Source organism: Festucalex cinctus, chromosome 12 (assembly GCF_051991245.1).
Source record: "Festucalex cinctus isolate MCC-2025b chromosome 12, RoL_Fcin_1.0, whole genome shotgun sequence".
Lineage (NCBI taxonomy): Eukaryota > Metazoa > Chordata > Actinopteri > Syngnathiformes > Syngnathidae > Festucalex > Festucalex cinctus.
In genome coordinates this window covers 628,747-655,589 of record NC_135422.1, presented here as the reverse complement: position 1 = coordinate 655,589, position 26,843 = coordinate 628,747, and the positions used below count along the sequence as shown (strand labels likewise).

Genomic DNA, 26,843 nt, shown 5'->3' with positions numbered 1-26,843 from the left:
CTGGTCTTCCCCACAAAAAAATAAATAAATAAATACATTCTTACAATGCTTACAATGATTACAGAGCTCAGCAGTGCGTGTCCCGAAGAAGACCAGCAGGTGGGAGCACATTACCTCGATTTTTAAATGACTGCATCGGCTTCCCGTGCGTTTCGGGATCGATTTGAAGACTCTTTTTACTGTTTTTTAAATGTCTTAATGGTTTTGGGCCTTCTTATCTCTTTGATTAGCCTATGAAACCCTCGCAAGCTACTCTGGCTCCGGCCTTTTAGTCAATCCAAAAGTCACAACACACACGCGAGTTATCTTTTCAGTTTCACGGCCCCCATTTTTGGACCAGCCTCACAACTGCAGATAATGTTCGTGTTTGCAAATCCAAGCTCAAGACCCACCTTTTGAATTTGGCTTTTACCTCATATTTATTTTACATTTCTTAATTATAGTATATTTTTGGTCTTTTTTTTCACTATTTTTAGGCTGTTATTTATGTTCCTTAGTCATTTTAGTTGATAGACTTTTTCTATTAATATGGTTACATGTTTGTTTATTTTTGACTATATTTTAAGAATACAGTCGACTACAGTTTTGCGTGTTTCCTCAGAGGGAGCCATCTGCTCCGGGAGCTGTGGTTCTATGGCCTCATGGGTGTCGGTTCGCTGGCCGTGCTATACCGGCCACTAAATGTTGTTGGCCTGCAGCTGCGGTCTGATCTGGTCCTGGTGCAGACGGCTCGATGAGATGCTGCTTCCTTACGAGTTGCTCTGTAGTCAGCCTCGTGTCTTTAGGTCACTCTCATTGCGTTTGCATGTGTGTGTGGCAGTGCATAATGTTTTCATATCATCAGGATTTTGTAGCTTACATTTGACACTATCGTCACGTTTGGAAACCAGACCTACCTTCAAAAAACACGGAAAAGTGATTGGAAAAGCTTGATTTTGGTACTTTTGACCCTTTATAATGTTGGAAGAATGCGTTGTGTTCATTCGTGATCAATGACCCATCGAAGTTGAACGAAGATGACATTCAATCAAGTGCAAACTTGTTGCTGTGAGATATTCTCACCACAGTTCACCAATGAGGGAAATAAAAATCTCTTTAATTTACATATACTTGTCAGCCACCGACGACGGTATTTAAATCACTTCCTTATTGGACCATGCACAATCACCCTAACTCAATGTACGTTTATTTATTTAGTTTTTTTAATCTCTTGTAATTTATCAACCAACCAATCATCAAAATGTAGCATTTCCCATTGAACGATTTTACTGCCAGTCTAATCATCTTGGAAGCAACAAGTGGCACAGGATTATCCCTCAACAAGCTAGAAACGTCCGTTATTAGACTTAAAACTCTCTTTGACTTTCATAGAAAAAACAAATGCATAACAGATCAAAGCCGTTCTTTAGCAAGCCAACCAGTCGCTTATGGGAAAATCATTTCTCATTGACAGACAAGATAATCATCAGCAGAATCACTCTCTCCTTTTTTTTTTTTTTACTTTTCTTTCTGTTTTCTTTTCTGTGATCAGCCTCTGAGGATTGGGGTTGTGTCCAGAGTCTGACAATATCGGAAATATCACCACGCCGATTTGCATAGATATGCAAATGTGACCACGGTACAACGGCGTTGTTCAAAATGATCAAACCAGTCCATGTACACGACCAGCAGCATATTTGGGCCAGACTTTTTTTCTTTTTTTTTTTGTTATTATTTTCCCCCCCTTTTCTGATGAATACTGTACTGAAAACCAGACGCTCATGCAGAGCTGGGCAAGTTATTTATCTTGGTACAAGGCAGCCTTAGGATGTCACATACGCTTTGCAGCAAGACATCCATAAATTAGCTCGTGTCACTGACTGATTCACTTCTGCAACAGAACTGTAGATTTTCGGCTATTTATAAGTTATGTTTACCCGAGCAGCTGATTTGTGTTTTTGTGTTGACGTGTATTCTAAATCTTACGGGGAAAGGAAAACATCATATTTCCAGGGTGTAATGCAATCTTATTTGGGTTGTATTGTATTGTACAGTATGTATGTAAGCACATTGCACAGTATGTGGGGGTGTCACAAATAGTGACTCATAATATTCTGGTCAAACCTTGTCTGTGATCCGATATGAGAGAGATGACCCGGAAGTACTTGGATGATATGATTTGTTTGGGTTAACCCCTGGAGAACCCCACAGATCATCGCCAATTGGTCTGAAACGTAGTTACCCTTAACTGCTCAGCAGTCATTCACAGGATGAATTTAGAATCTTTAAATATATTTAAAAAAACAACATGTTCATGGAAGATTAGCAGGCAAACATTTGAGTTAGTTATCAGTAAGATTAACCATCAAAACAGTAATTATTCCAAAGTATTTGTCTTGCATGTCTTCCAGCGTCCTCGGCGGGCCCCGTCATCACTCTTGAGGGCCAGTACCACTGTCACGAGGGACCTGCGATCACGCTGGACAAATTATGCGACTTCGGAACAGACTGTCCACTTGGGGATGACGAGGGCGAGCAATGTCGTGAGTACATTCCGATCGAGTAACCGCCAGACAATCGCGCGTGCTCTTTGACCTTCATCTCCGAATTATAACAACCGAGTTGAAAAGACGGTCGGCTATTCTGCGGCTTCATAACAAAGCCAGTGAAAATGGCCTCTGAGAAGAACAGTTAAGTGTCACGTACAATCTCTTCCAACAAAGAAGCAGAGAAAACGGCAGCTGAAAGAGTGCAGATATGCTCGGCGAGCATTCCTCACCCTTGACATATTTCAGGGTTATTTCTATTTCTTTCTTTTTTTCTATTTCTTTGCAGTTTTCTTCTTCTTTTTTTTTTTCTCAATCTTTGGTAGAACACTGCCTATAATAGAGGCTGTTTGGTCTCTGAGCAGCCGAACTGGTGTGAGAGTTTTGTCGGCAGGAACTGTGAATCGTCCCAACCAGATTGTGCAGCTATCCAAGAGGCAAGCAACATTGATGGTCGAGGCGATCGTCCGGTAAGCGGAGGGACTGATGTTCGATTCCTTCTCTCACTAAGTCATTTGTCGTTGTGTCCTTGGGCAAGGCACTTCACATGCTGCTGTATGGATGGTGCAAATATAGTTTAGAAGCGCTTGAATAATCTAAGAATTGTGAAGCGTCTTTGAGTATCCGGAAAAGCGCGATAGAAATTGGATGCATTATTATCACATATTCAAGCTGAAATTGAAATGTTTTATATTTTTGTAACTAAATTCCTACACGCATAATCTTGTGGCACGTGTATACGCAACTTGACTGGTTGATACGTGAAATAGTAACAAAAAAAAATTACAGCTCATTGTCAATGAGCTGTTTGTTGGCAAACTTTGTTTTCATAAGTCATGAAGCATTATACTTTCATTTCTCTGCTATCACGTTGGGCTTGCTAAAACTTGTTTATGCAATTTGCTTGTCATTAATTGAACTGATCATATTGCACGAAGCAGCCAAGTGCTTTCCAATGTTACGACAAAGGTAAACACACTTTTTGGCCATTATTTTCATAGACTTGCGCTTATGTGCTCGGCGTAAAAATGGGTGCAACTTTATTTTCATGCCTTATGTTGTGAGAGGGAGACAATAATTGTAATCGTTATCTTCTATGGCTGAGGACTGAACAAGTCATTCTATAAATGAGTTTATCAGTATGACTCGGACAGTTGACTCCTATAAATCAGGCTGTCCATCACTAACCACGATACAAATCACACGATGCCCGATTCTCTCTGATCTGTCTGTGGATTTCCTCATTTGATCTATTTAAATCCCTCATAAGCCACACCGAAGCTAATTAACAGGAAATGCTCGCGATTGAGTCGCGAGCAACAATCATCGCTTGTGTCAATCACAAAGACATTTGACATCGAGGTGCAAATTCCAATCCATCCTCTGCATCATTACACATACATGCATTCTCCCTTCTTTCGTTCACAGCTTCCTTCCGGTTGATCTTTGTCAATGGCAATTCCGCCGACACCCCACTGCTTTTCAGCATATTCCGTCCAACTAGAGAGGAACGCTGCTTCCATCAAAGGGAATGCAAGCATGTGATTTAAGTGCTAGTCTGCAAGATTCCTCCTTATCTCAGATATGACTTATTCATCGAGGAGGTCGCTGCTTTCAACCATCGCTTTTCCTTCAGCTGTTGTTCTGCTCATGCTAACTAATAAAGTCAAGCAAAACATGAAAATGTTGCAGATGTCAATATGCGCACATTCATCTGTAAGAAGACAAAAGGAAAGATGAGTGGCCAAGTTGTCATATCAAAACATTTGCAAATAAGTGCAACTATGAAAGGCAGTTTGGGGGAAAAAAAGCCAAAAACTCTGCATGTGGTTAAATGCACACAAATAGCAAAATAAATAATAGCAAAATAGCTTTTAATAACACCAGTGCTGGAGCCTATCCCAGCCGGCTTCGGGCAGTAGGCGGGGTCCACCCGGAACTGGTTGGCAGCCAATAATGTTAGAAATGCTATTAATTCAGAACTTGTGTTAAGGACCTGGCTACAATTATCAATCATTAATAATTTTAGCAAAATTGCACCGAATACAAAAAAATAATAATAATAATTCATGTGTCTCTAAATAGAGGAGAAGATTTTCCCTGTCATAATGAGGGCCTCGCATCTCCTCCATAAAGATTGTCTCATTCCACGGGAGAGTGGCCAACAATGAGCCGCCAGGCATGTGAACGATTGCTTGGTATGCTGAATGGTCGTTCAGCAGCCACACACGGGTCAACAACACCCTATTGGGGCCACCCAAAGGGGGGGCACAATCACCAGAAGCATAAATAGGGAGACTGCAGAAGTGAAGAAGCCTTTTTGGGTTAATGGTGAATGAGACTTGACTCAACGAACATTTCAATCTTTGCCGATGACCATCACATGGATGACTGAAAATCTATGCAGATGTACAAACACTTCTACTACTTAAGTAGTAGAAATACTATTGATATTTCTGCTAGCTTAAATTTTTACTGTTGCCCAAGTACATGTATCACAACTGTGTTAGTTACTCGTTAAAAAATATAAGTGCACAATTAAATCAGCAGAAATTGTTCGCTGATGTAATGTCTGAACGGCGGTGCACAAAGTGGAAGAAGAGTCCTCCTGCCTGGACAGCAGGGGGAGCAAGTCATGAAAATAACATTTAGTAGACATTGAGCAAGACATTTCTCAATGTATTTATAAAGTACATATTTCAACTGAATAAAAATCACAAATGTCCAGTGGCCAAATAAAGACCATTGAAAAATATCTGCTATTACAACCACATTTTCAAGGAATGCAGAATGTGGAAAGAATTGAAATCATTACAACACAATACAAAGCAGCAAAAATACTCATGAATGTATTATTTTTTCAGAGGTTGAGTTTTCGGAATATGTTTGACATGTCATTCTGAAGGCTCTGGTTTATCTGCCTGTGGTATCTCAGTCTGAACCCTTGGGGCACCCTGAAAAATGAGTCCATAGATAGTTGTTTGGATGATATTACATACACAAAGATAGATGGAGATCATGTTTTCTGTGTGCTGAGCTGTAAATAAGGTGAAGAAAATGAATACTTCCGAACCGTGACAAGTCATCTGAAGAATCTGCTTATGTATCGATGAAGAATGATGTTATTTATAAGAACGAATTGGATTGGAATGCAAGCACCAGCCCCGTGATGCACTTCCAATCTCGCCAATGATCAGCAAACTATTATTCGCTTATCGTTAGCATATTGCATCAACTGCCAGACAATTGAGTAAATATATTGTGAGGGATACATTTAAGTTGGAACAAAAACGAGCATTGTTGTGTGCCACTTTCCACTGAATTGAGTCACTATAACAACATCTGCTCTTTGCACCCAATATCTTGAGGTCCAATAACTTGAGTTTCAAGTTAACAAATAAATGCAAACGATATAACAATTCCAAGCACTCACTTCATTTGGAATACGTTTACTTCCTATACTTAACTACATTCAGTGATGTTATTCCTGACATGTTGCCCATAGCTGACTTTGCATAACTTGTGACCCACCAGTTGAAAATCTGGTTTGAAAGGTTCAAAGAAAGAAGCGCAGTCTCACATGCACACCAGAAAACTTCGGCAAGGAGTTAACACATCTTAAGGCGAAAAGATGATGATCGACCTTTTGTCGATTAAGTTAGAACATCACAAGAATTTATCTGACATACTAAAATAGAAAGATGTTCATTTTGAAAGCATTTATTCTGAGCTGAAGGTGATTTTGCACTGTGATGTCTGAATGTGAGGTCAAAGAAATGAATGATGAAAAGAAACGACTGATGTGGTAATTTTAGATCGTCGTGGTGTAACCAACTAATATGCAATCACATTTTGACTCCGGCAGTAACCCTCTGTGAGTATCGATGTGGACTAAATGAAGGGGAAGGAAATTGATGCTCTGACTACAACAGAAGGAGGACAAAAATTGGAAATTTTCTCCTACACACTAAAATTACTTTGAGTGAATATTTGACTCTCTTCCAAGTGTAAATTTTACTCTGTTTAGAGTGGGACCAAATAGATTCTGTTTCGAATAAAATGTACTCTACAGAATTTACAATGTTCCAGTTGTGAATTGACATGTAAACACTTACATGGATATTCATCTGTGCATGCTAAAACAGAAAATAATATTACATACATAGTACTGCAAGATGACTCTGTTGGGAATTTTTGTCGAAAATGTATTTTGGCAGTGAAGTGGATGACATTTACTGAAGGTGATTTTCATTCAGCAATCCAGAGTGAAGTAGGCAGGAAAAGCGAACGATTGGATTGGAAAAGATTCAGGTGAGTTTGTACAGCAAGCAACCATCACATCTGATTGGCTGATCATAAATCAGCTGTGTTGAAGAAGGTGAATATCCAAAACCAGCTCGGGCCCTTGAGGACCGGATGTCGCCATACCTGCTGTAATTGCTTGTCAGAGAGATTTTGAATGAACAATGTTAATAATAATATGGTTGTGTTGTAAAGCTTTGCTCAGTCACAATGAGAGCGACTTTATGTTGTTATCCAGAATTCAAGCTAGAGTCTTTGAGGGAAAGTGTATTTTCTTTGTGCGTTCTGTTTCTTAAGAGCAGCACTATGATCTTGCACAGGTCAGTTTCTTGATGATGCTATATCTTCAACTCCACTTTCATCACAACACAACACATTCTTACAGGTAATGGCCACTTACAGTTGCTCAGTATTATAGGAACATCAAACTTCTGAGAAAGGAAAAAAAAAATCAAAGGGAAGAGAACATAACAACGGAAATACCAAAGCTGGAAACAAAAGCCTGGAGTCATACCTGGGTTTGAAAAAGCAAAATGTCAGCATTAATGTAGTAAATGTAAATGTATGCTTCTGTTTTCTTTCTTCACATTAGAGCACCTTAGTAAGAGTCTGAGTCAGCTTCTTCGCCTCGTCATGCATTCACTTCCCCACTCGGTTATCTGAAGATGGAGCAAAAAATACAATCCAAAATAAAATCAATTTGACAATTGCTTTTACAATATTTGCCCTATCTTAAGTTGTATTTGATTTATGCAGTCAGTCAATTACTTAGACAAACAAGGGAGGAAAAAATCTTGTTAGAAATAAACGAGTTTGCACTTTTCCATGATGGCATTGTGGAAATGAGGCGCGACCGACCACACGTTCGCCTCCTCTTGCCGTTCCAGAGGGATGCGTTTGATGGGCTGCTCGGGTCGCTCCAATTTCCCGCTAGTAAGCTGCCGAAAATGCTTCAGAGGCACACGCCGTTCACTTGATCGGCAAGCCCGAAGCGCACGGAGCACCCTCATTTCCCCTCGAGTCTCCCTCCTCACTCTTTCGCGATCTCCTTTTCAATTTGCCACTTCTTTTTCTCGAGCCGTTTACACATCCACCCGAAATTTCACCAAACGCGATGAGTCGCAAGATGATGCTCGCAAGTCTCCGCCCCCTCTGTGACAATGCTCTTTCCTCCTCCTGCCTACTGGGCCTGTCTACTCATTATATACAGCTCAGCTTATTATTATTATCTTTGCTCTCTTGCCCTTCTATATTCTCTCTACTGTGTCTCACCAGGCCGCTTCCTGAATGGCAGCTACTGCTCTTTTGAAGAAGACGAGTGCAGTTGGCAGTCAATGACGGGCGTCCCCTGGAGAAGACTCCCGTCTTCAGCCAAGGCTGCGAGACAGAACTGCCCATCCTCAGGTGGGCCAGACACCATGATGCGTTTTTTTTTTTTTTTTTTTCCCAGTCTGTAGTTTAAAGCCATTATTCCAATTGAATAGCTGAGATCAGTTGGAGTTTGTTTTTGAACATTTAAGCCTGAGGTGGCTTTTTGGAGCTGTATTAGTCATTTTAGCAACTGAGTACTATTCATATCTTGCAAATGCTATATTGGGATAGGTCTTTAAATAACATCTAATCATTAAAATAGTAATAATAAATGAAATCAAATTATTATTATCATTATTATTATTATAAGAAGAAGAAGTGAAAACTGATAAAGAGGATTGAGTGCATCAGGAAAAGTGTGGTCATTTTTTTAGAAATGTAACCATAATTGGCATTAATGAATCTGCCCAAGCATTGAGCAAACCACAGTGGTTTAACGCGTCTAAAGGAAGTTATCATTTTGGCAAACTCGGAGCACTAACTGACGAAGGACTCGCAATAGTGCCGCATAAATTGTTTTTGCCAGTGGCAAAGCATCAATAGCGAGTCAGGCTGTGTCAAAAAGGAGACATGTGAATAATCGGCTTCATAGCTCTTTCCACAAGGACTGACTGGGAAGAAGAACTCCAAAAAAAAAAAAACGTAGACGAGGAAGAATGAAGTGCAGTATGCTGTCTGTCTTCATATGGAACGCTGTTGCATAATGGATTATTTGCATAATACAGCAGGTCAAGCAGTAAAAAGCTCGATACTGCGATGCTGAAAACGGCTTTAGACGAGAGTTGGCTTCCAACAGCTCATAATCTTGTACCCCTACTGTACAATGGCACACTTTGTTGGATTTACTATCCGTACACAATTGTCCATTTGCATGTTCTATTATGCACAGTGACTGTTCACATTAATAAGTGGTCACAGTAGAGATTCCAGGAATCATGACAGGTAAACATGTGACCAGGTAGTGACCAGTTATGAATAAATGAAGACGAGCCATCACATTAATAAGTGCAAGCTGTGTGGGCGTTTACTCATGCATGACCATGTGTATTTCTAGTTGCAGATTTCTGATACAAGGTGATAGTTATCATTATTAACTGGCAAGACACAATTGCATGACATTAATGATATGACACGTTTATGTTCCACACATCTGTTTATGACCAGTCATGCCAGCTCTCTCAAGTGTAGCCAAAAATGAGTGTATGCATCAAAACACTCACAATAGCCAAAAATGCTGGACTTTAGATGTCAAGTGGGATGAAGCACATCAAAAATAATTGCTTTGTGCAAGCATGCCTTTAGTTGCGCTGTTGTTGTTGTTCTAACTATACAGTACATGTAAACATATTGAATGTAACCAGTCAGTGAACTGAACTGTGTGATGGAAACTGGGCTTAGATACTTCATTAAAGAGGAGCAGAATACTGCAGAACTTGGAACACATCTTTAACTGCTGGGTCCAATGGAATGTGAAATAAGCAATAACTCCGATGTCAGAAGTGATCTCTCGATCTCTCGTCGAGTCTCAGCGGAGATAACGGATCCAAAATTCAGTTTATTCAAGTGCAATTCGTGCACAGTTGATGAACTTTTGCAATCCCGGTTTTGCTGAGGCTTGTTTTTGTTATCTGATATTTACATTGCTGAAATTATGGAAGGAGTGTTCAAATTTCATGCCAAGCTTGGTGTCATATAGTAACTTTCAGTGACGATTCTGAATAATGTTACTTCTGTATTGAAGTTATTTATTGTTTTGAATTTGTTTGATACGTTATGGGTCAAACCCACCATGTCATGAAGTCACATGACGTATCATCACAAGTGCACCAAAAGCAATGTAGCTTAATCACCCGCGGCCAACGACGGCTATCATCACAAATCATTTGAACAATGTCGTCGTGTCTTGACCTCCGCCGAACCCTTGAGACTGACTCACCGAACCTGATGTTTGATCCACTCCAAGTTCATTTAAGAACCACTGCACTAAGGCTATGAGGCCCATTTTTGACTTTGACATGTTTCATGATTGATGCTTTGCACTGTATAGTAATGGATGTGTTTTTTGTTAAAAAGGTGCAACACTCAGTATGGAGGGGAACCAGTTGAAAGGCCAACATCGATCAGCTCTACTACGGAGTCCTCTCTTTCCGCCTCCTTTAAGAAACTCTCCATGCACGGTGAGCACATCATCAAATGATTTTGAAGTCTTTGCGTTACGGCGGAGCTCCGCTCGTGCCTTCAAACTTGTGTGCAATACACATCACATTACACATCGGTGTCTGCAATAGTTTGGGTGTGGCTACGACTGGGACGCCACAGAGTGGAGATTCTTCTGCATTTTTATGACAAATTCAGGAAGTTCAATTCAATTCAGGAACATGAAACAAAGCGAGGGGGGGAAGAGTAGCCTCATCGCCATGGCAATTATTTAATGCCAAGGCCATAAACTACCCCCCCAAATGTGACCAATCAATCAGCCTTGGTCATTGCAGCACACCCCCTCAAAGTTCCAGCCTGGCTCAGCTCCTGACATAGTACTTGGATGTCCCCTGGGGAATTTAATTACCCTGGAAATTGTTGTTGGTGAAAAAACGCGCAGACTGAATTTTACCAAGGTAAAATGATTGTGTCTAAAGGAGGAAAGAAGAGTCCGGTGTCGACAGCAACGATGACCTTGTCAATGAAAAGCCGCTTCTGCCAACCTACGCATGAAATGAAATGATACTCGTGATGCTGCTAGAGAATGAAGATGAAGAGTTTAGATCCCTGAAGTCTCAATTGTGCTTGTGCAATTGTGTGGTTGCCTCCCATGGGCTGGCGCATGTGAACTTTTTACATTGGAAAGAGGTGATGAGAGTTCTCAAAGGCATGAGGAGATGGTACTAAAGTCATGCAAGAACTTGCAAAGGCGGCCAAGAACTAAGCCTGAAGAGAATTCCGGCTTGCTACAAAATACAAATCAGAAGGCAAACCAATACATGAGCGAAGAACCGCGTTTCTCTTCCACAGTGATTAAGAGGCAGCACTTTTGTGGACAGCTGTATCGGCAGTGCTGCGCCATCACAGATTTTCCACAGTCTCTTGACACCGAGCCAAAGATTAAGCACGATTCCAGATTAAGACACTAAATCCCTTTTCTAAACACTGCCTTGGCGCTGTTCATTCTGGCCCGTGTGCTCCCGGACATCTACATTCACAATTTTCATTTTGGGTATTAGGACGGCTCACTTTCATGTCGTGCCCGATGTCCACTGTCCACAATCGTGCATTTTCAAGTCGCCATCTGTTTTCACAAAGGATGATAAGCACCTCAAGCTGTAATGGATAAGTAAGTGCTTGACATAAAGATGTCGTGTTGACTTTTGTGGTTATGCTGCCTCTGTGTGTCACGCTTATCAGAATTAAACCAGTGAAATGGTGAAAGAAGAATGATGTGCTTGGCTTTAATCAAATGCTGTTGAGGGACACGCTAGCTAGCAGCCCATGCTTGTTGGCAAGCTTTCGAGCTGTTTACTTCCTGGGCTTTAATTTGTGTTACGCCCTGCGTGTTTTCAGGCCAGATTAGTTTGACCATATCCCTTCAGGAAACAACAAAATTAGATTCATTTGCGGAGAAGCATGCAGGAGTGGTGTTGATGCAAAACAAGCCCAATGAGACTCCTGGTTGAATTCTGTTCATCTCGGAATCATTAAGAGCTGCTTGTTGTTGTTCGAGCTTTATGTCCACCTTTTATTTGGCTGGTTTATATAAAAACATTGGACCTCATTCGATATAGTTGTACTTAAAGTACACATTTTTCAAGTATAATGTGGCATTCACCATTTTTCTAAACAAGACATTATTGAGCAAGATCATTTGTGTGTATCTTTGATTTTATAGTAGTTTGAATGGTCAAATTGAGGTCTGTTGTTTTTCCAGATGGTCTAAAATGTGCCTTACTCAGTCACTTGGCATGAATGTGAGTGGCCAACTGTCATATTTGTGTTCGTTTTTTTCCCCTTCTTCTTCATTTTTACAATTACATACAACCATCTCTTTTTAAATTGTAACTGCCTGAGGTAAACACTCACTTCTTTAAAAGAAAAAAGGGTGAAAAATGAAACGCCTAATCAAAAGCGCAATTCTTTAAGAACAGGCTCTTTCTGTCCTGTCGTAGAATTGGTGAGCTGTGCTTCAAGTTCTGTTGGAGTCTAAATTCAAACTTACCGTAATTGATTTAGAGTTTGATGTTTAACAGTCATACCGTTCATTTTAAATGAATCTTCTGTTTATGGACTGGACTATGTTTGTATTGATCATATTTACTATTTGTTGGTTTTGGCACTTGGAGAATATTAATCTTGTGCTCTTTCTCTAAGTTCTGAACTTTATGTTTGTGAGTCCCATGCTGCTCATTTCGTCATTAGTTTGACGTACGCTCATCAATTATGCCCTTTAGCGTCAGCCAATCAGCCTTTTCCTTCAGGTCTTCATTACTTGTTTTTGTTTTTAATCATTCTGTTTGTTGTACTTCCTCCCTTTGTTCCCTTATTCCGATTCTTGTCAAGGCGTCTTGTGTCACTAGCCACTTGTGGAAGTCTTTTATCCACACGAGGATTTGAGACTGCAAGGGGTCGTCCCATGCCAAATCGCTCAACAAATGTGAACATTTTAACCAAGCAGACTTTGATTTTAATTAAACTTGCTGTACTTGTTGATGGTACAAAATTAAATCTCAACTTTTAGGACAATGGGAACGGGGATTTGGGAGCAACGGCCCGCTGATTTATTTATTTTTTTTGCAAAAAAGGCATGGTCACTTTCCTTTGAACCCTTATCTCCCAGGAACGACTGGGTCAATCTTCACAAAACATGTATTGCTGGAAAGAGAATGAAAAACAAGAATTCCTAATCTGCCATTAGTTATAAGATACGTGCATATGGGTCACGTGACTTTAACAAATATTTCATGAACTCTAATTTCTCACATAAACATAAACACAACATATAACTACTACTACTGGCTATTCCGACCATGCATAATTTCAGAAGACGTTTGGTTCACATCACCAGCAATAACTTGCAGCCAGGATGTCGAGGATTTCTAGTTCTGCTATTTTTTGATGTTGTGGTGCTGATGGCCTCATCAAGTTGTGACCTTCAACAACGGCTGAGACAGTTTGCAGCCACTGGCAAAGAATCTACATGCAAATCACTTTTAAAAGAGACCGTGTGCTTCTCAGCCATTAGAGGATGCATTGTGTCCTCAAGGTTCTGAACGATGTCCTGCCTCGGGTGTTGGAGTTCAGGGATCTCGGGCGCTTGTTTCGAGGAAAGGGAAGAATGTATGGGGAGAGTGACGCAGGGATTAGGGCGACATCAGACGTGATGAGGTCACTGTATGGGACTGCTGTCGTGAAGTGAAAGCTTGGTGAAAAGGCAATCTTCGTTCCCACCCTCAACCTTGGTCAACAAGGTCTGGCTAGTGGCTAAAAGGACGTGTCTCACAGCTACAAGTGGCTGAAACAATCTTCCTAGTTTTGTCGGTTCTGTTTCAATCTCTGGAAATTGTTCCGTTTGAGAATGAGGATCAAGAAGCCACATTCATTGTGGTACTGTAAATATCACAAAGCTTATTATTGATGCCATGTGTCAATCATTGTTTGACTGTATTGTATATTTGCCACAGGTGCGGTTCTGGATGTGTTCTGGAGGCGCACAGAATGGGACGCTGTCTTTGTGGATAGCAGAGAACAGCACGGGCGCCAAGGACCACCGCCAACTGTGGCACTCTGCCAGCGTCTCAACGTCTGAGAGAGGCTGGAAATTCATCACAGTTCCACTTTATGGGCTGGCTGACTGGTACGACACTCGCCAGTGTCACTCAGTGATTATCGCAAGACAGTGTCCGAACCATTCTTAAGGCATCAGATTCGTTTTTTAGATCGAAGCAGTCATGAAGTTCCATTGTACCTGTACGTCACATGAGCTACTACTTAGGTTCCTATTCGGAAATTGACCACTGGACCAATGTGATTATTTTAGTCTATATTTCTCTCGTGAATGTATATTGAAAGCATTTTATTCCATTTTCTCTTAACTACATGAAATTAATGAATCCCAGAGAGACGACAGTGCACATATTCCAACAATGGATGTGCTATGTGTACAAAAAAAAAAATCCTGCCTTCCCTTTTATTTTCCTTGTCTGTGATAAATTGTTGAAATCAATACTCAACGCTCCATCTTCTGCCTTACAATTAGCTATGTCCCTGATTTCCCCTCAAAGATTAGATCAATTAAAGCTAAACCGACAGAAGAAAGGAAAGAAGAAAACCACATAAAGCATTTCATCTTTCTTTGCCTGACTGGTGGTTTCGCTGCCGCTCGAGCTCGGATAATCCTGCTCCACTGAGAGTGATTAATTTTTTATTCTTGGGTTATGTAGTCAGTGGTGCTTGTGTTCTAAATTAGAATGTCATGTTCGTAACCACCAGGTGAACCTTCTAGTTTTTGCGAGGTGACCTTTTGTAGAGCTTAAGTACATCCCAAAGTGCTGACCGCAGTCAGAACAATACCGATGGCACGAACACCCAAATACAGCCAGTCAGTCGGATTATCAAGAAGGTAATTGATATGAAAAAAGACTGAATGAAATGCCTTTCAGAGAATTGATGTTATGTTTAATGTCGACATTTCAAATAAAAAAAAAATCTAACATTGCGCAAGTATTTCAGCTATATTTATCCACAGTCACGCTAACCCACAGACACTCAAGCAATCAGATCCATGTTTAAATAAATATGTATGTCCAAATTAATTGTTACTTAATAAATTAAAATGTACATACATTCCCCTTTTGCCTCTATTCAAGCGGGAGGTGTCAAATCTTTTACAAGTTATATTTTTTTTAAGGTCTGCTGCCCTTCCGCAGGTTCTGGCTTCTTTTCGGTTCAGAAGATGGACCTGGACCTGGACCTGGACCTGGACCTGGGCTGGGCTCCCTTATCTTACTTGACAACATCTCTTTCAGTATGAATTGCTTCCTGGCTTGTGAGTAATAGTTTGTTGTTGTTGTTGTTGTTATTTGACCATTTCATGTAAAATACATTGGTCATTACAGAATGCACTTTTTTTTTTTTTGCTTTATTTAAGGCTCAGTGTGACCTAATTCCAAAAGTTTGATTATCCGGTTTGAGCATAGTATTCAAGATGATAATGTTTTACAGGCTTTATTCGTTGTTATCCAATTAAATCAGCTGGAGACGAGTGCAATGAATGCTTCCATCAAAATAAAAGACTAGTCTAAGCAACAGAGATATAATTGCTTGATGGACTCATTTGGAAAATAGAAAAAAATACAATTGTGGATTACAACGTATTTGTGATTCTGAAGGGTGTGCGTGTGTGTTCACCCAACCAGTCTCCATCAATGTGCTTTATGGACTTAGAAAAAGTGTTTGACTGTGTTCCTCGGAGTCCTGTATGGGTGCAACGATGGGTTTATTAGACCCCCCCCCCCTCATATGGGCTGTGGACAGAATTCAAAGTTTCCCCCAGAAAACTTGCTATGATTATGGCCCGGGGGGAGGCGGGATCAGTTGGGTGGTGCAGAGTGGATGACGACGTACATGTGCCAAAACTGGAATATCTAGGGCCAGCTGTGATCGTCAACTCATCGGAACAGCAAGTGTATTGCAGCTGGGGTGAGAATCAGCATCTCCAAATCTGATATACTGAGACCGTTGTCCTCAGTTGGCCTCTCCAGGTCTGTGATGAGAACGTTCCCCAAGTAGTGAAGTTCAAGTAGCTTCGTAGTGTCTTGGAAGAATGCAGTGGAAGATTGACGAGTGAATCAGCTTCCCATCTGTAGTCATGCAGACTGTGCATCTGCCTGTCATAAAAATGGAGCTGAGCCAAAAGGCAACACAATCTCTACTGGTCAATTTATGTTCCTGCCGTCACAAGTTGTAGGTAGTGACTGGAAGAATAAGATCACAGACACAAGTGGTTGAAATGAGGTCCAGGCTCTTATAGGGAAATGGTGAGAAGCTTGCTCATGCAGGAAGAGGCACGCAGCTGCTGCTCCTCCGCATTCTCGCAGCCCTGTTAACGTGTTCCCGGGAATGTCCTCCAGAGAAGGCCCCAGGCAAGACCCAGGACCTGATCAGGACATTGGGCCTCATTCACGAATAAATGCGGAGAAATGTCCTTTCTTAAAAGTTGAGCACATAAGTTAGGTTAAGGACATGTCCATACCAGACAATTTTCTATGTACCACCGTGCGCACGTTGATGAATTATATACAGTTCATGCCCACGGAACACCAATCTGTATAAACCGTGCTCCTGTTTACCCTAAAATGAAATGGTATCTGTCTCGGTCAGTGCGCAAAGGTTCAAGATTGTGAGAGATGGAAACTATCTTAATCTTTGTCCTGTTTTCAACAGGTTAGTATCATTAAAATTCTTGCTAATCACAGAAAATAGCAGCATGTATGTTTAGCATCAGTCATTTTTAAAATAAGTCAAAAAGTTAAATTAGAGAATGCTGCACATAAAACATTCACAGGAAAAAGGAATTAAGAGCCAATAATGAACTAACATCACACAAGTTGTTCAATAGGGATAAATAATAGCTCAGCAAATACAAGAAATTAGCTTTGGAAGTGACAGACAATAAGCCGGGCAGAGTTACAGCACAAGCACAAGCAAGCCAGCGGTGTGCTTTCGGTCTTTTTGACTGTCTTTATCAACTCTGAATTTCAGTAAGATGACATCTCCGTCTGGCTGGAGAACAAAAGGTTAAGAGTGCAAGACTCCGCCGTCTCTGCCTTCCTGAAGACGTGTTTGATATGTGACATGAATAAGAATGCCGCAGCACCTCTGCACTGAATATAGATAAGGCCACCAGGTTAAGGTGATCAGTGGATTTACTAAGAATAAGTAAACACCAAAATACACATCAATTATTTGTGGCATCTCATGTATCTCAATTGATTTCCAAATTACAAAATATAACCAATGCACACGGCACTAATTAACAAGGAACGCGCACGTGCAGATCATTCAAATGTTTTATGCAAACTTGGTGACACCTGCTTGCTGGTACAGCCTTCAATTTTCCAATCAGATGAACGACTAAACAATGTTTTAGAGCCAACATCAATCAGCTTGATGGAGTTCAACATTAAAGTTGATTAAAGGGTGAGACAACTCCTATGCCATTTCCATGCCATTGAAATCTTCCCACTGTGGAGCCCGGTTTCAAAAGTGATCGGTTTCAAACCGAGCCGCCGTGTGGACGAACTGCCCAAACAGTAAGAAACTTGTGCGAATACAATGAAACGGGCTTTCGTGTGAACGGGGCCTTAAATACACAATACATAATTGCTGATGAGCAGCAGCTGTGCAGAGTCTCGTGGGCGCCACCGCAGGTCAGGCTCAAACTGGAATTACAACAAGTCAACTGAGAACACAGCCTGCAGGCATGGAACACGACACAAGCAGAAATAATATCAACCGCCTTCAATTACTTCAAATAACTTCGGTTTTAATATTAAATTAAGTTTGATAGTGATTCAAATAATTGAGGAAAACGATAACTGTCAAAAGCTGTGATCATATATCAAAACAAAGCCTTGGATATGGTGTGTGAATGAGGGCTTATATTGTGTTTGGCCTAGAGTGCAGGAGATACACGATCACCCTTTGTCAACACTGGCTTATTGAGTCACAGGCCCTTTATTTAAAGAGATGACATTTTCTAGGAGATATGTATTTGCACTCCAATTTGTGCTTTATGGCCTCTGGATTGGCAGCACTGCAGGAAGATCTATCTACACTTTGCTCACTTTCCAGATGGCAAGCTCTTAATTCAGAGCATCTACAGTTCACTCTGTCACATGTTATTGCCCGTCAGTCCAAGCAGTTGATGAGAGATGCTGAAGATGCACATATGTTCTTTTTGAAAGAGGAATGAGGAAAAAATATGGAGATCAATTGTATGTTTCCTAATATGTGAGAAAACGGTATATTAGGATGGCATAGCGACAACAGTGATGCTTATTCCTAGAGATGCTCCATGACACACAGTTATTCCCCATTAATGTTTGACTGGAACATTTGTGGCTTGTGGAGGGCTTCAGGTAGCTTCCGGCACCCTCCTAATGAATACTGACAGTTGCGTCGGCTGTTTCATGGCCTCTGGTTCATGTTACTCCGTCAACCTGCTTGCTAGTTGCTGTAGCAACATTCGAGTAGTGCATCCCCAGCACTGCCTAGCCCACACTTTTCTCACATTTCCAGAATAATAATGTCTTTGCAGCAACTTTGCTCTAGATTCTCTCTCTCACACACAATGCTGAACTTGTGTTAAGACAACACATATAAGCCTCTTACTTCCAGCGGGACGGCGAGATGGTGTATAAAGCGCTTGCACTCATCCAACCTATCAAACGTATTCTGTTCACTTGTATGCTGTACATGATCCATCAAATCTGTGCACCACTATCAAGCAGGAGAGGTTAAAATGATCATATTCATTTGAGGATTACAGGGTTAAGAATGAGCTATTGATTTTCTAACTGGTGCATGCTGGTTATAAAAAAAAAAAAAAAAAAAAAGAGAGAGAGCGTTTGAGCGTTGAAATCCTCATTTAAATATAATAACGTATCTGCAGTTGTTTGCTAATCGGGAAATTTTAGTGGTTGAGGAAACTTCTAGCAGGTTCTATATTACATAACAACATAGCAAGAACACGGTTATGCTCCTTTGAATTCCAATTTCATCTTCAATGTTGTATATCACACAGACAAAATAAATTAGCCATAAAATGTTTCACACTTTCCACGCATTTTACTGGCCACTTGTCGGAAGCCAGAGTTTATAAGATTAAATCATCGGCCAATGAAAAAAAAAAAAAAATGATGGAAAAGCTATTTCAAGAAAATGGATCTGTGTATACTTCCTACAATAGGACTGTTAAGTGCATGCAACATTTTGGACAGTTTTGTGTCCCGATTGCACCAAAAAGCAAATTCGATACTCGAGCCACAGTCCCTAAACGAAACATTGCGAAAGAATGAAATGGAATACATTTACCTTGAGAATAATTTGCATGGGCCACACTGATTTCTTAAGGTGAACGGCAGCTCTGCCGTTGCCGTGGCAACCACATCTCACCTGACGTAACGGCGGCCTATAACATAGCGGGGAAGAGTTCATTAAACCCTGGATTGGTCACGAGCTTGCCTGGAGAAAAGCCACACGGGAAGGCCAAAGTTTCCAACCCTTAAATGTTTAGACTCTGAGGCGGACATGCTTCCCACATTCACCACTGTGCCACGGCTGTTGGTGACTGGTGTAGCTCAAATGGAATGGCCTGCGCTTTCTCTAAGACCTGAATCCTGTTGGAAAGCTTTGAGGCTGGAAACTTCAATGACCCGAGGGCTGCCCTCAAGATGGGAGGGATGCAATTCCTCGGCAGACAATGAGTCGACTTGTGAACAGCACGAGTCGTCGTCAAGCTGTCATTGATGCTCATTTTTTGTTGTGGTTTACCCACCATTGTTGTTAACTTTTGTTTCAATCGTTTGAGATGAGGAAATCACCAGTGCATCCTTCTATTTAAATATACTACTTTCATAATTTATCACTATCGTGTGAACTTTTGACATTTTCCATAAATTTGACATGAACGAGTAGTGTACATATAACATTTTTATTGTACTGACTTAATGATGGGAAAATGAGGCTTTACTAATCCTCATGAAGTTTTTTTTTCTCTGCTTGATGGCATTCTAAGTTTAAAGATGGAGTAGAAATGTAATCAATTGACATTGCATTGGCCTGAATCTTTATACCAAGAGCACAATCTAGAGAAGTAAAAAAAAAGATATTGCACGTGCCTCATGACGCGTCATTTCCCATCACAGTATATCTTCCTGTCACACAAGCTGATGGAAGTTTGTCAGCAACTAATGAGTTTGAGACAGTACAGTACGAGCCACTGAATGCAATGCTGACATCATCACCAAAAAGGACTCATTTTTACTGGCTTTCAGCGAAGCAGCCATGAAAACTCATCTTTTCTCCACACTGAGACACAGGGAATGAGGACAGGTGACGATTTTCCAGGCCAGCTTCCAACCACAGCAGCTCGAATTAGTCAGCCCTACTTTTAACATCTTTTTTTTGGGGGGGGGGGGGGGGTCCTCAATCTTGTGCAGTAATAGCCAATCAGGCGTCCTTTTGCCAAGAAGCCTTTTCACCCCGGGAGAGAGTTAAAGCAGGATGAGATGAAGGTGCCAGCGAGCATATGATCTGAGTCCTGGAAATGCGGTTGAGTCTGGAGGCTTGATGGATTGCTGCAAAAGAGCCAGACTGAATGTGCTCACCCATTCGCCGGCCCGTGAGAAGCTGTAGAGGGAGAGAAAATGTCATGTATGCATTCCTTGTCTTCTTTATGGACAATTGCAACCCTTGCTGCATTCCACATATTCAATGGCAGTCAGGTTAGCTGGTCGTCTGCTTACTTGTATATTCAATATGATAACAACGAGATTTCACTGCTGCACATGGAGTTGGAAATGCAATATTCATATGGTAAGATGTTCCATTTCATTTCAGCAAATGGAGAGTTCCCACCGGTGGCCAGTAGCACAACAAGGTTGCCCATTCGACTGCCAATCTCTCCCACAAGCCCATCCATCGGGATCCCTCTGATGAACTCCCCAACCAGAGATTACTGTAAGTGTGAATTTGTATTTTGCAGCTTGATGGAAGCTATTCATGCCCGAGTGTTTCTCTGTCTTGTCTTTCTTTGTCTCAGAGTCAACCTCCGACACCCACACATGCACGCACTGCTTCACAATTCCTCTCAACGCGTTGCGCGTGACATGACTCACAGACTGTAATAAAGTAAGCGCGCCACCCACTGGTTTGCATCCAGCCCGCAAACAGCTGGAGTCCTGTCCAGATCTCCTTTGGCAATAAATGGAGCAGGACGGGCAGTTACCAAGTGTAAAATCCTTCAATTTGTCTCCGGAGAATGTCAATGGAGACGGTTACACAGACTTGACATTTTCCCGCTCACGCTCTCGTACTTCCTGACTTCAGTGGGGAAACAACAAGCAGACTTCTGTATCCAAAGTCATGCATTCATGTTATCAAACCTTCTCTAGTCTAAAACACATTTCCTTAGCCAGCAAGCTTTTCGAGCACTGGACTCGCTCAAAGGAAAAGAAAAAAGTGAGCTGTTACTCTTTTCCTGGTCAACTGGATGGGAAATCTTTTTTTACAGCCTCGGGTGGTAAACATGTTTCTGTGAAATCATTTAACACGAAGGATCCTGCACTTAAATAAATGTGGAGCGAATGTGAGTCAGCGCGAGTGGCTTTCAGAACGCTTTTCACATCCAACTGATGATGAGTCCAAGGAAAATGTTTGCATGTGATTGTAACCACAGTAATCTACATCATATTTTCTGTCCCTGGCAGAAGAAAAAGCTTTTATAGCTTTCATGCTTTGTTCCAGCCCACACAATTGATTTTGTTGTGTACTGAGGCTCGCGGTTTCAAGCTTGTTTGACTTATTGCACAAACCATGTTGATTAAGAGCAATATTTACTAAAGGTTTATGTGTTCAAAACAGAAGCAAAAATAATTGATGGCGCAAACAGATGTGGGAACTGATCTACTAAGTGCAACGTGGATTGTGACTCAATCGATGAATGTGATTGAATTGTTGAATAGAAAATATGTTCTGATAATTGTTCTTTCTGACATTTGAAAAATGGTAGCACCAATGGAAAAGTTTGCACCGCCGCCTCTCATTTTGCCCGTTTCGCTGGCATATTTATTGAATGTGCCGTTGGCCATTATGATTTGATTAGAATCAAATGTTTGGTGGAATTCATTTGTATGTACAATTTGTTTCATGTTCTGTATTGCTCAAAGTGTACTAAGCAGCTAATGACTTTCCTAATGTCGTTAGGTGTTTCTGTCATGATACTTTTCCACTTTGCCATCGCAGGTGCCCATCAGTGGAGACAGTTTAAAAAAAATAAAAAATTACTCATTTACATCTCAACTTAGCTGAACTTAGTCTTATAAAATTTGATGAGGTATTGCAGGAAAATACACGATACCCGTTTAACCACCCAAGTTTGGGGGAATAGTTGATTTATATTTCAAAAGCTTTATTCATCAGACCACCTAACTCCACATGTTCTATAAATATACGTTGGGACTATATAAAAGTACATCCGAAAATCTAAAGCAAATATTTCACATAACTTGGTGGGATTCGTACTGGCGGTTTAATGAGATCAGTAAAAAGATATGTTTCACTAAATCACGGATTGATGTCGCAGCCAGTGAATCGTCTCTGCATGCGGCCAATTCGGCTTGTAGTTTTCAATCTGCTGAACAGGCATCGATGGTCAGAACCAGTGCCAAATAGAAATATGCTAATTTGGGATGCTTCTTGCGCAGCCGCTTGTCAGTCTTGAACACAAGCTGCTGACTTGTTTCATTCATTGGAGGGAAATCACACATTCACCTGCTGTGATGATGTATCACGAGTTTGAGCCGCAACCGAGCCGCAGACTTTTCGTCTTGATTTTATTCGGAGGAGGATGTGTGACATTTTGAAAAAAAGAACATTTCACTTACAATAAAAGCTACTTAGTGAAATTGTCACTGCTCTTGCCCTTGTCGTTCTCGTAGATAGTAAGTGTAGAGGGCAAAGATGTTGAACTTGCAGCTGGCTGTTTCGATGACAGCCAAGAGCGCTTAACATTCGTCGGGTGTCTGCTGTCTCTCTCCCCTTGTGGGCCTGACGTTCTGCCATGTGCCGGGCCTGATGGGGATTTTAACTCCGCCAGCCTGTCAATCGTCTCTTCCCTTGACACGCTTTGCCATTAACCCCAACAAGACGCCTCTTGTCGACTTTCTCCTTCATCTTTCCCTGCCAACATATCTCAACGCTGTCTTTTATGTTTCCTTTTCTTTCCCATAGCGAAGAGGTTTTATTTATTGACACTTTGTGAGTTTCGGTGCGTGCCTGCCCTTTCACCAAACCGCCGCGCCTTTCTGTCAGCTGCCTCTGATCCCACTCTCGTCTCCTTTCGCTATTTTTTATTCACCCCAACTTCACCTGCACACGCTTTCCTCTCAGGCGTTCCTTTCTTATCTGCATCCACGCTTCGCCATCCTGGCAAAAGACGCGTTCGCTTCTCACCTCCTCTTCTGTTCGCAACTGACTCATCGTTTGCTTTTTGCTGAAAGTCATCCGAGATTGTGGTGGTTTCACTCTGCAGCGAAGGGAATGCATCGCTAACCTCAATATGAGCTGTGGATGTGCACATGGGTGAGCGTGTGACAGAGATAAGCATTTGCTACACAACATAACGTTTCCAAAAGTGATCATCTGCAAAAGAGAGGGAGGGCTGTACAAACGTGCTGTTCTTTGAACCCGTGGCGCATTTTCATATCAAGGTGTTCAAGTTCCGCTCACGCAAGATCACACAACAAATCCAAGCGCTGTGGGTTAGATGAAAACTGGCTCCAAATCAAATAGTGCTTGACTTGTGCTTGAAACAATCCAGTTGGTTCTTTCAACTTGCTCTACAAGCAGATGTTGCTCCCCTTCCGCTTCACGCAGAGGCAGGTTTTGCCATCATCTCGCTGCTTATTAGTTGAGAAGCTGAAATGCTTCGTTGTGTACATATCTAACACTTAGTTGTTGTTATTTTGGGTTTAGCAATGTCATGCAAATCCAGCTTTTGTAATTAATTTGAGTCCCATGTTTGATTTCCATGCAGATCCGTCCCTACTGTGCCAGCTCTTATCCATCCAGTTTGTAATAGCAAATAGTGACAATTAGCCTCAATAGGCAGGCTAAATGAGCTTTGTTAAGGTGCAGACAGTGAAATATGACTTTAGTTGTCATTTATATTGTATCTTCTTTCGAATGGATTAGTTTGGTCAATTGTTGTACAATTTATGATGAGGAATTCGGGAGGCATGATGTTTGTATACTAAAAAACAACAACAGTGGGTGTTGTTGGGCCACTAATTCCTGAGGAAGGCGACATGCTGATCAGGAATGTAACAGAACTGCCAGAAAGTCCAATTTTAACACAAAATTAACTCTCAAAGAGGAAGTCAACCCCCCCAAAAAAATTCTTTACAATGTCCTCCCACTAGTCTAAACACGGCACTCTGATTAATATTGTGTTTATGGAATATGAATTAAGTAGCAAACTGCACCCATTTTTATCCATATCAGGGGTCGGCCATTTTGCCATTTGCTGTTGACTGAAAATGAGTCAGTTGGTGAGCTGTGATTGGTCATTACCTGAACCCTGAGCAACTATTGTCCTTTTAAATGGCTTGTACAGGAAGTGTCAAAATGGCCAGCACTCAGATGGATAAAAAAATGGGTGGATTTTGCTGATTAACTCATATTCCACAAATGCAATATTAATCAGAATTCCGTGTTGAGACTAATGGGGCTCCATAGTGTAACAAACGAGGTTATCTGTATTGCTGTTAGTTTCATGTTGTGTTTGGGTGAGCGATGCTATTTTCGAGTGTGAATGCATCACGCAACTGACGGGAAGGGAGGATGGAGGGCGAGTTGAGGGGGGCGAACGTTGGAGAGACTTGTTGCTCCTGTATGTATCTTCGTTTCATGATGCTGTCCTCTTTTGGCGTCGTCCGCGGCCCACACTAGCCGGGTGCGTGTTCAAAATAAAAAAAAGGCGAGCTTCATAACTTACCTTCTACATCACACATCCTCAACTTGAAGAAACTGGTTTCATATCATGCACATGTGATTTAGAAGAGAAAGACACATGTGTGAGATACATTTACAGTATATTCCCGTCTCTTGGTCTCTCTATCTCGTCTGCAAAATCTTAATGCTGTTCTTTCTCCTTTGGTGTTCAGCCAAAAAATGGATTTTTAACACCTGCGGTGCTGGCGGCTCAGAAGGTCCAACTCCCTCCCAGTGCCTCAATTCCTATAGGAGCAGCAAAATCAATGTGACGGTGGGCACCCGCGGGCCCTTCAAAGGCATTCAAATGTGGCAGGTCCCTGAAACTGGCACATACAGGTAGGAGGACCCTGTCATTATTTCTTATTATTGTCATTATTTCTAAAGTAAATGCGACCTGCTCTATGCAGTTGTGTCTCCATGCTTTGCCATAATTTCATAACTCTGTCGAAATTCTCTTTAACTGCAATGCTGCAATGCAATGCTGATCTCTCTTGAACCATCGTAATGAATCCATCTTCTCGATCTTCAGTCCAGACAGACACAATTATGTACAAATGTGAAGGCTGATAATGAACAAAATTGTAAAGGCTTTCCATTACTGACTGTTTACATTTTCATTAGACTATTTCCCAGGTGCATCTTGACTTTCACTAATGAAGTGAAAGTTGTGTGAAACGTTAGATCTCCCAATGATCAACCACTTTTCTGATATAGCTCAAAGAGAAGTTACTTGTTGTGATGTGGATGAGAATTTGTGGCCCAACAGCCGAGAACGTCAGCTGTAAGAAGACTGCACTATAAATTCATACAACACTGCATGTACAGTTTTCCCGAAGGAGGCTGCCATATTTCGTTTTGTTTTTTCCTTTGTGCGATGAAACGCTGTTTTTCTCCTTTCTTAATTGCAATGAGATGATCTTTCGAACAAATTGCAGGGTAAACATTGAACGCGCAAATGCAAATCTTTTCCAGTTTCTTGCAATCACACACAAAGGTGTCAACTTCCCATTTAATATAACGCTCATCAAAACTTTAGCCCCAGTTGACATCAGAACATCCCTCCAGAGAACCCTGTTCCATTCACCACATGACTAAGTAATTGATAGTGTTATTCGGAGGCGAGGACAGTGATACAAATTTTTCTTTTGAGATATGTACTGAGGATTTTGTAAAATGACTGGATTTTGCATTGTGTTTTGCTATTTGTCAGAATTGTTGAAGAAATGCACTTCGAGCTTTGCGAATTTGGAGGATGATTTGAGAAATGTACCAAAACAACTGAAATACCGACGTGCAAAACACACATACTCGTACAGCTTCCACCAAAATCATCTTTCATGAGCACAGGCACAGCCTTGAACAAATCATGTCTTTCATAACAATGCGCACTCGTCCTCCCGCCCACTTCTTCCTCTCCTGCACGCATCAGCAGGGCATCAAGGTTCCTCGAGAACAGAGGAGTTGAGAACAGAATCTTCAAAAAGGCTTCAAAAATACATCAACACTAAGCCTGAGCACATTGTCCTCAAACCGGTTTTACACTAGAATGCAATATGGCGTATCAATCACCGTGGGCCGACATCAATATTTCTCCTGTGGGCACTTTATGAAAACATGAGGCATTTATCTTGAATTCAATTTGGAAAAAAGTTCTCACCTCGCCTCCCACTCGGCCCTGCTGAGTCTTTAAATACCTCACAACAGTCGTGACACATGTCCCAGGGTTTGTCGAAAAAAAAAAAAAAAGAAAAAAACACCCTCTTCATCCCAACTCCAAAATTGTGGCCTTAATGCGGCCTGGTTATCTGGCAGAGCCAGTAAATGAAGTTGACAGACGGCCACGGAGATGAATGTGCGCTCTGCATCTCCCAAAAGTCATTA

The 26,843-nt window shown here is 41.3% G+C and overlaps 1 protein-coding gene across 2 annotated transcripts in view; it reads left to right on the top strand.

The window, feature by feature from the left end:
• alk (ALK receptor tyrosine kinase) overlaps positions 1 to 26,843 on the top strand; it is a 252,256-nt gene that overhangs the window by 198,578 nt on the left and 26,835 nt on the right. For both annotated transcript variants that reach the window (XM_077538429.1, XM_077538428.1), the window contains exons 8-14: positions 2,391 to 2,522; positions 8,103 to 8,231; positions 10,272 to 10,375; positions 13,868 to 14,040; positions 15,113 to 15,231; positions 20,808 to 20,927; positions 25,133 to 25,298. In XM_077538429.1, the coding sequence (XP_077394555.1) occupies positions 2,391 to 2,522; positions 8,103 to 8,231; positions 10,272 to 10,375; positions 13,868 to 14,040; positions 15,113 to 15,231; positions 20,808 to 20,927; positions 25,133 to 25,298 (943 nt within the window). The remainder of the gene's footprint in view (positions 1 to 2,390; positions 2,523 to 8,102; positions 8,232 to 10,271; positions 10,376 to 13,867; positions 14,041 to 15,112; positions 15,232 to 20,807; positions 20,928 to 25,132; positions 25,299 to 26,843) is intronic.